The 15,444-nt window shown below is 44.6% G+C and overlaps 1 protein-coding gene across 3 annotated transcripts in view; it reads left to right on the top strand.

Moving 5' to 3' along the window:
• LOC105468993 (endoplasmic reticulum to nucleus signaling 1) overlaps positions 1 to 15,444 on the top strand; it is a 90,936-nt gene that overhangs the window by 32,067 nt on the left and 43,425 nt on the right. For all 3 annotated transcript variants that reach the window (XM_011719504.2, XM_011719502.2, XM_011719503.2), the window contains exon 2: positions 239 to 359. In XM_011719504.2, coding sequence (XP_011717806.2) covers positions 239 to 359 — 121 coding nt within the window. The remainder of the gene's footprint in view (positions 1 to 238; positions 360 to 15,444) is intronic.

The raw sequence follows: 15,444 nt of genomic DNA, 5'->3' as shown, positions 1-15,444 counted from the left end.
TGTCCTTGTCATGTGAGGTCATGAGCCTGCCTGTCTGCAGGCAGGATCACTGCTTAGAATGAGGTGACCTGGGTTCTAGTCCTGAGTGAGTGGGAATTTAGGCTCTCCACCTTCCATTTCTTCATCTGTAAAATGGAGGGTTTTAGCAGGATAACCTTGGGGGTGGGGGTTCTGTGATTGTACATGCCCAAGGTGAAGAATCATATCAACATGAAGATTCTTCTACATCTCCTTGCAGATTTTTGGAAGTACCAGCACAGTGACGCTTCCTGAAACCTTGTTGTTTGTGTCAACGCTGGATGGAAGTTTACATGCTGTCAGCAAGAGGACAGGCTCAATCAAATGGACTTTAAAAGAAGGTAATTTGGATTTGGTCCTTGGGCGCCATGGACATTTGCTTAGCTGGTTCCACAGAAACATATTCGGAGAAAGAGAAAACATTACTCATTATCTAATAAAATAAATAAGAAATAAAGAAGAATGGGATCAAGAGAGGAAAAGGTGTTCTGCTCAAAGGATGTTCATAGCTTTGCTGTGGTTATCCACGAAGTGCATCAGTTAAAGAAGCACGTTTTATCTTCTTTTCTTTTTTGCTTCTGTTTAGACTTCATGTTAAAATGGCTCTAGGCTTTTCTATTAATAGCTCTGGCTGGTTGGTCTTTATGAAGACATGCTGCACTAAATTTGTTCTCATGATTAGAATCTTGTAATCATAATTACAAGAAGGTATCTTCTCAACACCTCAAATTACTCATTTGTTTTTATAGAGGCTGAAATAATAGAGGGCTGTAAGATTTGACATTCATCCAAGTTAACCATTTTATTGGGTTGTTATGGTGAAGGGAATAAAGACTGAGCTTGTTTCTTACTTAACATACCATGCGTCCATGTTATGATCTGATCTTACTGATGGTAACTAGCAGAGTCAAGCCCTATAGCTGGGAAATTGTATTTGATTTCCAAAGTAATTTTTCCAGATAAAGCCATGCAAATCCCAGGATTTGGGACTTTCAGAGTCACCTATATTATTTAATCTGTCTAGTAATAAATCTCATTTGGCCTGAGGTTCGGGTTTGAACAGCATCATTCTCTTTCGTCACTACTCTGTGACTCATTACTTTCATGAGCACAGCCAATGTTTTTCCTTCCTTAATAAAGTGTTCCAAAACAGTATGCTAGATGGAAAAATATTGGCATATGTCAGAAGGTCACACATTGTCTTGTGAATTCAGCAACAAACCTCGTTACCGTCCATAGATGATGGCAGCTGGGTTACCACAGGCCATCCTGCCCCACCTACATGGGTCCTGCTTGGATCAGCAGGGACTTAAAGCAGCCCAAAGACGAGCTCTCTCAGGAGCGTGTGACCACGGGAAGACTGTAGAGTGTTTTATGACAGCTTCCAAGAACGTCATCTGTACTGTATCTCCATCACATTTAAGCCTTTTAATGTTTTTTACATGAAACAGAGTCCTTGAAACTTCAGGATTTCCTATTTTGTCCAAAGATGAAAATCAGCAAATCACACAAGAATTGAGAGAAACACTTTGGCTATGGAATGTTAGGGCATGTTTTTCAGTTTCATTGTTCCCAGGCAGAGCATCTTCACCCTGAGCCACTTCATTCTGCTTTGTTTTGCCCTGCACATAATGCTTGAAGTTGTTTTTTTCCAAGTCTTCGTTTCTGCAAGTAACGTCATCTATATCCAACAAAACTGTGTCCTGTTGCTTAGTCAAACGTAAGTTAACCTGTTTTCTCCTCTAACTTAGAGCTGAAAGAATTTGACTCTTTTTTTTTTTTTTTTTTTGAGTTGGAGTCTTGTGCTGTTGCCCAGCCTGGAGTGCAGTGGCACGATCTCGGCTCACTGCAAGTTCCGCCTCCCGGGTTCACGCCGTTCTCCTGCCTCAGCCTCTGGAGTAGCGGGGACTACAGGCGCCCGCCACCAGGCCCAGCTAATTTTTTTGTATTTTTAGTAGAGAAGGGGTTTCACCGCGTTAGCCAGGATGGTCTCGATCTCCTGACCTTGTGATCCGCCCGCCTCAGCCTCCCAAAGTGCTGGGATTACAGGCCTGAGCCACCGGGCCCGCCTGAATTTGACTCTTTTTAACTCAATTGAATGTGTATTTAGAGAACCTGGAATGTGAGAGATACTGTATTGCAGCAGTCCCCAACCTTTTTCACACCAAGGACCAGTTTCGTGGAAGAGAGTTTTTCCATGGACTGGGGGAGCGGGGGCAGGGAATGTTTGGGGATGACTCAAGTGCATTACATTTATTGCGCACTTTATTTCTGTTGTTATTACTGCATTGTAATGTAGAACGAAATAATTATACAACTCACCATAATGTAGAATCAGTAGGAGCCCTGAGCTTGTTTTCCTGCAACTAGACGGTCCCATCTGGGCATGATGGGAAACAGTGACAGATCATCAGGCATTAGATTCTCATAAGAAACATGCCACACGGATTGCTTGCATGCGTAGTACACAATAGGGTTCACACTCCTATGAAAATCTAACGCCACCAGTGATCTGACAGGGAGGTGGAGCTTAGGCAGTAATGCCAGTGACGAGGAGCAGCTGTAAATACAGATGAAGCTTTGCTTGCTCACCCACTGCTCACCTCTTGCTGTGTGGCCTGGTTCCTAACAGGTCACGGACCCGTCCACAGACCAGTATGGGTCCACGGCCCGGGGGTTGGGGACCCCTGTTTTATAGGACACCAAAATGAAAAAGACAGACCTTGTCCTCAAGAACCCCATGGTCCAAACCCTTGGTGAAAATACAAGAACACAGGACTACAACACAGCCGAGTCCTGTAACCACTCATGAGAGGGACCAGTAATGTGCTGTGAGCCCACATCCATTTGGAGGACAGGAGGCTCTATGAAGTGGGGTGTCGGAGGTAAGCCCTGGTGGATGAATTGAGTTCAGTCGGGAGTGAGGCCTGGAGAAGAGCAAAGGAGGCAGCAGGTCTAGGGTGCAGAAGCTGGCCCCGTTTAGCAGGAGCTTAGCAACGTCTCCAGGTAGAGGGAGGGAGGGTTACAAGGGGACCTTGAGCCTTACGGGAGCACTTAGGCATTTGTATCTGACTGAACAGGAAATCAGGAGCTGTTAATGTGATTGAACAGGTGAGTGACTCAACAGGTGCTCGCTTTGCGATGAATCCAGCAGCTGTGTGTGGGATGACTAGAGACAGGAAGCAGACCTGGAAAGCGGGGAGGGATGGGAAGGGTGAGAGGCAAGCCAGAAATAGAATCAGTAGAATCCAGTGACTGATTAGGGAGGAGGAGTTACAAGACACTTAAAGGAAGAATTAGAGAAATCCAATTAAAGTCTAATAATTTATTTTCTTTTTTTTTTTGAGACAGAGTTTCCCTCTGTTGCCCAGGCTGGAGTGCAGTGGTGTGATCTTGGCTCACTGTAAGCTTTGCCTCTCAGGTTGAGTGATTCTCGTGCCTCCACCTCCTGACTAGCTGGGATTACAGGCATGCGCCACTATGCTTGGCTAATTTTTGTATTTTCAGTAGAGACAGAGTTTCACCATGTTGGTCAGGGTGGACTCAAACTCCTGGCCTCAAGTGATCTGCCTCCCAAAGTGCTGGGATTACAGATGTGAGCCACCGTGCCCAGCCTAATAATTTCCAGTAGTATTCATGATGATCTAAGTCTGTTTTTCTGAGAATAAACTGGCTTGTTTTAGTTCAGCCCTGGATACCAGTGGCCTTAACTTATATTTCTATACAAAGATTAAAGATAGTAATGTGTAGATACCCTGAGTTTTCAGTTTAATTTTAATCTTGTGGTTATAATTAAAGATTTCAACATCTTTCTAAATTGTTAAATATAGATAAATGATAAAGGTATCCAGATGCTACTCTAAGTCCTGAGGATACAGCAAGTGAGCAAAACACGCAAAAACCTTTTATCATAGAGCTTTCATTCTAGTGGGAAAACAGGAAATCAGTTACTTAGTAGTGACGAGAGGTTTGGAGAAAAAATGAAGTGGGGACATGGAATGGGCAGTGCCAGGTTGGGGTGGGAGTCTGCAGTTTTAAACAGGGAGGGCACCACTGAGGAGGTGTCATTTGAACAAGAGCTCAAGGAGGCAAGGAAGTCTTGTAGACAGCAGGCATAGTGGGTCAAAGGCAGAGTGTCCTTAAAAAAAAGGGTAGGAGTATCCCTGGCATGGTAGAGGAGGAGCACAGAGTCGATGTAGTGGAAGGAGATCAACTCAGAGAGAGATGGGCCAGCCATACAGGGCAGGAGGGACCCAGCACTTCCTTTACTTAATATTTACTATAAAGATGCTTATTGAAACAAAATGTATAGTCAGTAAACTACATATACACAGTTTCAAAAAGAAATAAACATATTACCGAACAGGTAATCTAAAACAAATAATAGGAAAGTAATTTTTAATCACATAGATGTAACATGTAATTGCTCAGGCACACACTGACACTCCCCCCCATGAGCAAATGCTGTGCCTGTTGATGCAGATGGAGACAAGGGCAGGACAGTTTACCACCATAGCCATGGCAACTGGATTTCCAAGATGGTGAACTGTTCTTGGTAGTGTTTCAAACAAAGGAAGTATAGCCTTACCTGCCTTACACAGTAGTTACATTCGGAGAAAATTCAGTATATTATGAAAAAGTACATTTGTGCTTATGTGTAAAACAGACTGTAGGCTCAGATAATTAGTAAAGGGTTTTGACCCGTGAGAATGTCTGGCAGGACATTAGAGTGGCATGCAGATGCAGGGCAATCCTTGGTTGTGCAGGACCACTAGCATCCCTGGTCCCCCACACTTAGTGCCTGTAAAGTCCCCTAGTCTCTGTGACCACCAGAAAATACCTTCGTCGATTTCCCAAGCGTTCCCTAGGGAGCTGTGCCCTCCCTATGGATACCACTGGTGTAGGGCCTAGCGGCTGGTGTGAGGACATTGGCTTTTTCTCAGCCATTGGAGGAACCTGAGGCAAGGAGTGACATGCCCTGTTGTTCTGGACTGAATATTTGTGTCATCCTTCCACTGCCATTCATAAGCTGAAGCCCTAGCCCTCGGTGTGATGGTACTTGGAGATGGGGCCTTTGGGAGATAATCATGAAGGTGGGGCCCTTAGGATGGATGAGTGTCCTTATGAGATGGGAGAGACCAGAACTTGTTCATTCTCTCTCCACCATGTGAGGACATGGTGAGAATGTGGCTGTCTGCAAGCCAAGAAGAGAGCCCTCGCCAGAAACCAATCTCAGGCTTCCAGCTTCCAGAACCATAAGAAATAAATGTCTGTTGTTCAAGCCCCCTAGTCTATGATATTTTGTTACAGTAGTCTGAGCCGAGTAAGGCACATGGCCTCCACTTTACAAGATCAACAAGTACTGTGTTGAAACTGAACAGATGGGGCCAGGAAGAAGCTGGGAGACCAGGCAGGGGTGTATTGCACTAGTCCACACAAGAGAGGATACTAGCCTGGGTCTGAGTCTCAAGGAGGGATTCAGAGTTGAATGGAATAAACTTGCTGATGCAAACACGTACCTTTAACTTACTACGCTGGGGTACTTCAGAATAGAGGCCTGCGACTTCATTCGGCTGTTTACTTTTTTCAGGAGCCAACAAACTGGACATTTTTTTTTTTTTCTTTCTGTGTTGGTTTGGCAGGTGCTTTTGTTCCTCAGTCAAATGTGTTGTGGTTCCCAGAAATGGAGATTTCTTACACCATAGTGGCAAATTATACCTAACAGAGAAAATGCGTTTTATTTTCTGGAACTCATTTGGGTTGTGACGTTTTGCTTTAGGGGCCATCCTTCTAAGCAGTGATTTTGTAACTGTAGTCTGTCTTTCTCTAAAACCTCACCAGTGAATATAGTTGAATACATTTCATCTGTGTACTTTTAGACCAAATGCAAACTGAGAATGTTGCCATCACGTTTTGTTTTAGATTAGCTTGCTTTGGCCTGATGGAGTTGAGAGGACTTTCTTTAGTATTTCCAGGGCTGGTGTAGGGCTTCTTGAGCTCACCTTGAAATACTAGTTAATGCTGATTTTTAACACTCAAATCCCCATCAAATTACAGGTTATTCTTTAGTAACCATGCTCCCTTATCTTCTCTCTCCTTTCCAATAATAGTAGGCACGAAGGGCTGGGTCAAATTAGAACCATTCTTTAATAATCATAAAAATCTGCTAAATATGCAGTATGACTCCTCTCCTAGCCAGCTGGGCCCAGACTCCTGAGATGTCCCTTGAGTGGACATTTAGATAAATGATAAAGCTATCCAGATACTACTCTAGGTTCTGAGTATACAGCAGGTGAACAGAACAGGACATAATACTGGAGATTTCTTTGGAGGGAAGAGTCAGAACAAAGTTATTTGAAATTTGAAGACAATTTGATTCTCACATGAGTGTCTCTTTCTAAACCTGTGCCTCTTGCCACAGTTCCTCCCTGTGCCGACAGAATCACGACCAAGCAGTCTAGAAACTAGAGAAAATAGAATGATGCTGTGCTACTTCCCCCTTGATGCCCAGTGGTCACCAAGCCCTGTCATGTAGACTGGGAAGGACCCTGCAAACCTGACTCCTCCTATCTGGCCCCATTGCTGGTGCCTTAGCCAGGCTCTTGGCATTCATTTCCTAGGTGAATGCAACAGCTTCCTGACCACCATCCATGCCTCTTCCCCACCTTAGCCCTCTCGTTCACTCATCATACTGCCCTCAGATGTACCCTCCAAAAAGACCAATTGGACCTAGCTGTACCCTGCCTGTGAAATGCTCTTGGTGTTGTCTATAGTGGTGGCATTGCGCCTGTGCCAGTGTGTGTGGTGTGTTACCTGTGAATGATGAGGAAAGGACAAATAGGGAGCGTGAGCATCATCCATGATAGGTTGACCATTTCAACAGCTGGCCCTTCACCCCTGCTAGTTTGAGAAGTGCTGCTCCACAGGGTCAAGTCTAAGCTCCTTAGTGCATGTGCGAGGCCGTTCATGGTCTCTCACCGCCCCCTGCCCCAACTCCCTGGGCTCCCTCCCTTGCCCAGCAAGTGCCCTTCTTGCAGCCATGTAACTCCTTACCAGGCCTTGGAGACCTCTGGCCTTTGCTCATGCTCCCTTTCCCCCAGCAGCCTGCAATGTTAGACAAGCTCCTGTTCATCTGTGAAGACCCCTTCCCAGATTGCCTCCCTGGCTTCTCAAGCAGGGTGAGCCACTTTTTTGTCTGGGTTCTGGAGGTGCTTTTCTGCACCCTCTGTTGTGGCACTTCTGGCTTGTGTTGTAAATTTTTGTTCTCATTTGCTTCCTAGTGGATTTCTACCTCCTTGCTGGGGCTTTGGGCAGCCAGGATGCTCAGTAAATGTCCGAAGCACTTGATGCTGTCTTGGGTCCCAGAACTCTTCTGCCTGGACGTCTTTTGGGAGTCCTGAGAAACAGATGGGACTTGACTGCCTTCTCAGGATGAATCATTTGTTGCTTGTATCATAGTCATGACAGTTTCCGGTTGTGGTTTCTAATCTTGAGTTTTGCATGGCTTTTGGTGGTTGGTTTTTCTGTCCTGCGCTTTAGGCAGTGTGTGTGTGACTCTGGAAGAGTTGGAGATCCGTCCTCAGAAGTGCAATGGAAACATAAGAAGGGGAAATTGTGGAAAGTGATGATGTTTTGTTAACAGATCTAATCTGTTTTCTCTCAAGGACTTTTCTAGGCTTACAATATGCATCATCTACCTTTCTACCTCACTGCTTAAATATAAGAAAAGTGTTTGTTTCCTCTCCATTCTTGTGAAGGATTGAAAATTAAGTTTTATGAGAGGGACTGTGAGAGAAACCTGTTTTTGCTTTTGAGCATCTTGATAATGTGTTGGTTCTTTCTTTTTTTGTATTTTACTTTTAAACATAGAAAGTTTAAAACATACCCAAATGTAGAAGTATTATATAAAGAACCCCCATGTACTCATCTCTCAGCTTCAACAGGGACTGGCTTGTAACTAGCCTTGTTCTCCTGCAGCCCCACTCACTTTCCTCCCTTATTTTTGGGACTTGCTTCAAAGTAATGCATTTCTCATTTCAGATGGCTCCTCTTAGCGGCTGCTACACACGTAGTAGTGTGGATCTCAGCTCTGATGAGTCATCTTTGCAGCATTGGTTGGTGTGTGTTGGAATATAGTTGTGATTGTTGAAGTACATGGATAAAGTGCCTTATTTTGTCTGTAACTTACCTGTCCCTAAGTTACCTGTCCCTTTGTTCACTTTTGAGCATCTTGTTCGATGGCACCCCATCACTCAGGAATGAATTCTGTGAAGTTATGACATCCTGAGAGGCACTTGGACACAGGCTGTACTGTCGAATTGTCTTCAGTGCCTTCATGATTGATTATAACGTTCAGTGTGTTTTTTGGCCTGAGTTACTTCTGCCAAGGTGAAGATGAATGAGAACGCAGTAGAATTCAGCTGCCTTTAGTATGGGCAGTTTTCTGAATTACTTGGTCATTTCTACGTGATCATCTTTGTCAAATGTGACATTTAATGACTTATGGAGGTTACCTCCAAAGAAAACTTGTTACATCCTTTTCCAGTTCTGCTGAGATGAGAATTTGGGTAGCTTTTGATTAGATGTCTTAAAAAAAAATACTTTCCTCATGACAGCTGAACTGTAAAGAATGTCTGAGACTTTCTGTCTTACAATTTGGACCTAACAGCTTTAATGGGAGTTTATGGCTTAGGTTAATGAAGTGCTTTTTCTCTGGAGGGAAGGAATGAGCTGCCATTGGGGAGAAATACTCCCTAATTGGGCCACTCGAATGTATGAAACATATTTGGGAGACTGAAGGTTTGAGTTAAGGAAGGGTGAATGACTTTGTTTCTGCCAGTAATTTTTTTTTTTTTTAAATAAGAAAACAGTGTTAGAACCTGAAACACATTCTTGAGAAAATAGCTGTTGTTTACCTCATTCAGACTACGCCTTTCTAGTTTCACTGTTACCTGTCAGCCACGGTTAAAATCTCCATGTCACCTTTAACTCATTCCTTTCTCCCACTGCATTTATCTAGACAGGGCTCCGTTTTGCTGACACTCTTATCCCTCCCGTCTGTTTCTGACTCCGCTCTTCACTCGTCCCTCCTCCCCGACTCGTGTCTGTCTGTTGTAGCACCTTTGTGATTCCTTCTCCCCTTTTTCCTTCATTTTGTGCCTTGATGCCCGCCTATCTAACTAGCCTTCAGAGGCTTGTATAGGTTGAGTATCTCTTACCTGAAATGCTTGGGACCTGAAGTGTTTCTGATTTTGGATTTTTTCAGGTTTGGAATATTTGCATTATAATTACCAGTTGAACATCTCAAATCTGAAAATCTGAAATCCAAAATGTTCCAATGAGCATTTCCTTTGTGCATCACGTTGGCGCTCAGGCTTCAGATTTTGGAACATTTCAGATTTTGGATTTTCGGATTTGGGATGCTCACCCTGTGTCACTTTTTTCTTTTTTCTTTTTCTTTTTTTTTTTTTTGAGACTGAGTCTCACTCTGTCACCCAGGCAGGAGTGCAGTGGTGCAATCTCGGCTCACTGAAAGCTCTGCCTCCTGGGTTCACGCCATTCTCCTGCCTCAGCCTCCTGAGTAGCTGGGATTACAGGCGCCTGCCACCACGCCCAGCTAATTTTTTGTATTTTTAGTAGAGATGAGGTTTCACCGTGTTAGCCAGGATGGTTTCGATCTCCTGACCTCATGATCCGCCTGCCTCAGCCTCCCAAAGTTCTGGGATTACGGGCGTGAGCCACCGCGCCCGGCCCACATTCTTCTTTTTCTTAGAGGCTTCCAGTTGGACTATTCCACATCACAAAGTTTTCAAGGCTTTCTTCCCCATGGTGTCACTGCCTACAGTCCAGCCTCATTTGTGTTGTTCCTCAGGAGGAACATGTCACATTTGCTGAGCCTGCATCCTCTGTCCCGTGAACACAGTGACAGTTTTTCACTCATGTTTTCTTGTCATCCCTGTGCTCGGGGCCAGCTGCCTTTATGAGAGTTTTCTGCTCCGAGTATTCTGGTCCCCACCTAGGAAAGCCTGTGGTGCGTGCCCCATGTTCTAGCAGTTCGTTATGTATCGTTCTTGTATATTAGCTTTGTAACTCAAACCATAAGCTCCCTTCTTTATCCTGCATGGCACTTAACAGAGAACCCAGCTGAAGCAGATGTCTGACAATTGTTTCTGAGATGTGTTTGGCCCATCTCAACAGAAAGTTACTAGTAGCAGGATTGTCAGTCCTCTTCCTCCTGGGGTGGGGGGTAATGGGGGTGTGTGCGTGTAGAGGATTACACAGACTACAAAGCAGTTGAGACTTCATCTCTGCTCTTTGGGTCCTTAAATACCTTTCAAAGGGCCAACCCAGAACACTTAAAATCACTGCTAGGGGTACACTTAGAAGGGACTGGTTTGGGGACTTCCTAACTGTGTGGTGATATCTTAGCTGTACAGGAGAGAGAGCAGATTTCCAATGCTGTGTTATGGGGGTCAGAAAGGTGGTCAGATGGGGTCAGAAAGAACAAGGTGGAAGAGGGCGATAAAGCCAGAGGTCATCTAGATTCTACCGGAAAAGCAAAAGCAGTATGTTCCAGAAATATCCGTGCTCATCTGGGAGAGAGAAGAGAAGGATCTTACAAGGTTCCTTGAGCTCCAGTCAAGTGAGCAACCTGTTCTTGTGGCTTCTGTAATCAAAGGGATCTTATTTCTTCCTACATGGAAGGAAGTGTGCCCAGAGCTACCTCCAGAGAGAGGCCATCAATCTTGAAGTCTGGTTTGAAACAATTATTTAAATTTTGGTTGATTTCATCAAAGATATTTTTCTGTTCAGCTGACTTACCACCCCATGTTTTCCCCATTCCCTCACGAATTCTGCCAACCCTGCGTTTAGGGAAGCCTGGGATGGTCCTGATGGGGTCCTTCATGCTCTTAACATGGGTTTCCCTTCAGTCTCTGTGGCCCGTGCAACTGGAAGAGCAGGCTTTCCAGAATTATGCCACAGGTGAGAGCAGGAGGAACAGGCCATTCTCTCCAACCTATTGCAGATGTTTGCCTTAAATAGCTTCTGTTTTTAACTTCTTTTTTTCTTTTAACTTTTCATTTTATAAAAACTTTATACATACCCCAAATTAAGGAGAGTAGTATCATGAAACCATGTACCCAGCGCCCAGCTTCAGTAATGATCAGCACGTGGTAATCCCCGTCCCTCTCCCTTAAATACTTTTCAAAAGGGCCAACCCAGGACATTTGCAATCACTGCTAGAGGTGCACTTAAAAGGGACTGGTTTGGGGACTTTCTAACTGAGTTTCTAAATTGTGTGACTGGGTGGAAGTGGAACCCACCAGCCAATCTGGGGAATGTGAACTGAGGAGCAGGTCCTGGGGATATGGCCTTGGGTTGAGACAGCCATAGCAGTTGCAAGTGGGACTGGGTCAGGAGTCCAAGGGAGAACATCGTCAGATGCCATGTGGAGGATTTGCAAGTGTTGGTTTTGGTCACGGGAACTTGACAGTAGTAGTTCTGATCTTATTCTGAGAGTAGGGGCCAGAGGGCAGTGAGTGGAGGAAGGTAAGAAGGCAGGAAAGTGGAACAGAGGATTCGGAGCAGTGTAGTTTCCCTGCATGGCTCAGTCACCCAGCTTGGGTTATAGAGGCAAATTCCCTGTCTCTATCTACAAAGTCAGCTTCCTGGGGGAGGAACCTAGGAATCAACATTCTGAAAATTCCATAGGAAACTCTAATACATTGCTGGTGGAAATATAAAACAGTACTACCACTTTTGCAAGCTGTTTGTCAGTTTCTTGCCAAATGTAAACAATATGATACAGCCAGTCCTCCTCCTTAAGTGTTTTAAGAAATGAAAATTGGGCGGGGCACAGTGGCTCACACCTGTAATCCCAGCACTCTGGGAGGCCAGGGCGGGTGAATCATGAGGTCACGAATTCAAGACGAGCCTGACCAATAGGTGAAACCCCGTCTCTATTAAAAATACAAAAATTAGCTGGGTGTGGTGGTGCACGCTGTAGTCCCAGCTACTCGGGAGGCTGAAGCAGGAGAATCACTTGAACCCAGGAGGTGGAGGTTGCGGTGAGCTGAGATTGTGCCACTGCACTCCAGCCTAGGCGACAGAGCTAGACTCCATCTCAAAAGAAAAAAAAAAAAAAAGAAAGAAAAAGAAAAGAAATGAAAATAGGTCCAAATAAAGACTCATACACAAATGTTCACAGCAGCTTTATTCACACCAGCCAAAAAAATAGAAGCAACTCAAATGTCCCTCAGCAGGTAAATAGGTAAACAGATTGTGGTAAATTCTTACAGTAGAATACTATTCAGCAATAAAAAGAGCGAACTATGATACACACAACAATATGGATGTATATCTAAGATATTATGTGAAATAAAGAGGCCAGGCACAAATGAGTATCTATGACGTGGTCATTTGTGAAATTTTAGAACAAACAAAATGAACTGGTGCTTATCTGGAGCAGGATTCGGGAGTGTTGAATCCAAAGGGATATGAAAAAATGTTTTAGGGTGATGGAAATGTTCTGTATCTTGATGGTAAAGATAGTTACATTGGTGTGTGTGTTTTTCAAGATTCATTGAACTGTAAACTTAAAATGGATGCATTTTGGAGGAAAAGGAGAGTGTACAGAAGAGTGGGCAAAGCCAAGGGGTTTTTGTATTTACAGGCAAAGGAGGAGTTGAAGATCCTTGGAGACAGGATCTAGTGTGAGTGTGAAATACCTATGAGTGAGAAGACAAAAGCATTGTCCCTTTATAGAGATGTGAAAGGAAGGGTGGAGCTGAGCAAATGTAGAATGCAAAGGGTAGGAAGTTTCAGCGAGCTCACTCAGTTTCCCTTAATTTCCCCTATAACACAGAAGGCAGAGTCATTTGTGGAGAGACAGGGACCTTGAAGCAAGGAGTAGTTTGAAATACCAGCTACAGGGTGAGGGATCTCCTAGTGGCAGGGGCCTAGCTGGCCACACCATGGAGATAACGGTGTATGATGGTATCTCCACAAATGATCGCAGTATTTTCTACAGCCGTGCTCAGAAGCCTGGGTGGAGGAACAGGGACTGCTATGCAGAGTGAGTAGAGCTTATCTGCTGGATTATTAAAAGTGATCACCAATGGATTTCCAGGCTGGGCAAGAGTGGAAGTAGGAAAGAAACTGCTCTAGTTTGAATATTTGACCCTCCAAACCTCATGTTGAAATTTGATTCCCAGTGATGGAGGTGGAGCCTAATGGGAAGTGTTTGGGTCTTGGGGGTGGATCCCTCATGAATGCCTTGGCGCTGTCCTCACTGTAGTGAGTGAGTCCTCACCCTGTTAGTTCCTGTGAGAGCTGCTTGTTAAAAAGAGCCTGGCACCTTCTCCCCTCTCTCTTGCTGCTTCTCTTGCCCTGCGATCTCTGTGCACGCCAGCTCCCCTTTGCCTTCTGCCACTAGTGGAAGCAGCCAGAAGCCTTCATCAGAGGCAGATGCTAGTGCCATGCTTCTTGCACAGCCTGCAGAACCGTGAGCCAAATAAACCTCTTTTCTTTATAAATTACCCAGCCTCAGGTATTCCTTTATAGGAACACAAACAGACTAAGACAGGAAATGACACTTAATTGCTCCATTCAACAAATACATTGGTTACCACCTGTGTGTCAGGTATTGTTTTAGATCCCTGGGAAGATGCAGATAACAAAAAAATAAATCCCAACCCTCAGTGGCCAGAGTCAGGCATTAAGTAAGCAATAAAATATACAGAACTACAGAGGTGGTAAGTGACATGGAGAAAAATTAAGCAGGGAAGAAGGGTAGGAAATCCTGGGCAGTAGGAGGTGATCATGGGAGACCTCTCTGAGATGCCAACAGTTGATCAAAGACCTAAGCAAAGGAACAGCCAGTGCAAAGGTCCCGAGGCAGGGTCAGGCCTGGCAGTGCTTGTTGAATACTTGGAGGCCGGCATGGCTGGAATGGAGTGTGTGGGAAATAGTGGGAGATTATTAGAGGGTGACAGGTTGAAAGGGAGGGACTGCTTGGGATTTACGAGCTGCTGTGTAAACACTGACCTTCACTGAGTGCGATGGGGAACCACTAAAGGATTTTGAGTGACAGAGAAGCTTAATCTGATTTATGCCTTTCAAAGGATCACTCTTCTCAGTGTCAAGGCATTGACTTACAGTCTTGACAAATATTTAATCCACATAGAGATGCCCCATGAGGTTGATGTTATCTCTATTTTTTTTTCCTTATGATGAGGAAATTGAGGCTCCGCGAGCTTAAGTAACTTTGCCAAGGTCATTCAGCTGGTGATTGGCAGAGCCAGGATTTACACCTTCGTTTGTCTGATTCCAAAGACCACACAGATAAGGAGAGGAGGGAAGACAAAGGGTTCCAATGGTGTTGAAGGGAATGGAAACAGGACACAGAACTATGATTGGCATCGAAATAGACCACAGAGTTTGGCAACCGATAGCATGTGTTAGGGAGAAATAGATGTCAACAGTGTCGTCTGAGTCATGGCTATCTTCTAGGAGAATGGTAGTACTGTCAATAAAATACGGTAGTCAGGAGTAGAAGCCAGCCTGGGGCAAAAGACAGAGGGTGTGACTTGGGCAAGCAGAGGCTGAGGTGTTGGTGGGAAGTAGTGGATGTGTCCAGTTGATCCAGAGAGAGGACCCGGGAGGGAGGACCCAGGAGAGGGGAGCCTAGAACCCCACTGTGGTTAGGGTGGAAGTTAAAGAGAGGCATGTGCTCTCTGAGTGAGAAGAAAGGCTGAAGGGAGAAGCTGGCAGTGTTCCTTCCTGTGTGGAGGAGGGAGTGGGGACAAAAATTCACTGCTTTTGGGGACAGAAATGTTTAAAACTTTACCCTTATGAACTTGGACAAAGGAAAGATGTGGACGTCTGTTTTGTCATTTGAGCTTAAAGAGGTGATTTAGATTAGCACAATAGCCTAGCAATGAGCATCTCCTGACCTCACCCAGGATGTAGTTCCTGCAGGTATAAAGCTTGTGCCATTCCAGGCCTCAGCTGGACACACGATGGGGGCCGGGGAATGGAGTTGAGGCCAGTGACTGCTCCCAGGGGATCAGTGAGCAGGTTTCTTTCTTTCCCGTGTTAATCCTGGGAGACCAAACCTTTATTTCAGCTACATTTTCCCATATCTGTACCTTTACCAGATAACCTTACCTTTACCTTTACCTTACATAACAGCCACTTTTTATACTTGTGAAGTGACTCCCCCCAACTTTTTTTTTCTGAAAGTAAAACAACTTGGTGACATTGGCTTTTATTCTTATCAGGCCCCATATAGATAGTGGCTTATTTTACAGCAGTATTTGTTTACATCCCTACAGGCAGGACAGTGTTTCTTTTCACATGGCTGAAAACTTTTTTTTTTAAAGCAAGAATCTTGCCTGATACCAGTTCTCATTATTAAATCAAAAC

The sequence above is a fragment of the Macaca nemestrina genome, chromosome 17, assembly GCF_043159975.1.
Source record: "Macaca nemestrina isolate mMacNem1 chromosome 17, mMacNem.hap1, whole genome shotgun sequence".
Lineage (NCBI taxonomy): Eukaryota > Metazoa > Chordata > Mammalia > Primates > Cercopithecidae > Macaca > Macaca nemestrina.
The sequence above is the reverse complement of the archived record's forward strand: the minus strand, read 5'-3'. Positions and strand labels throughout refer to the sequence as shown.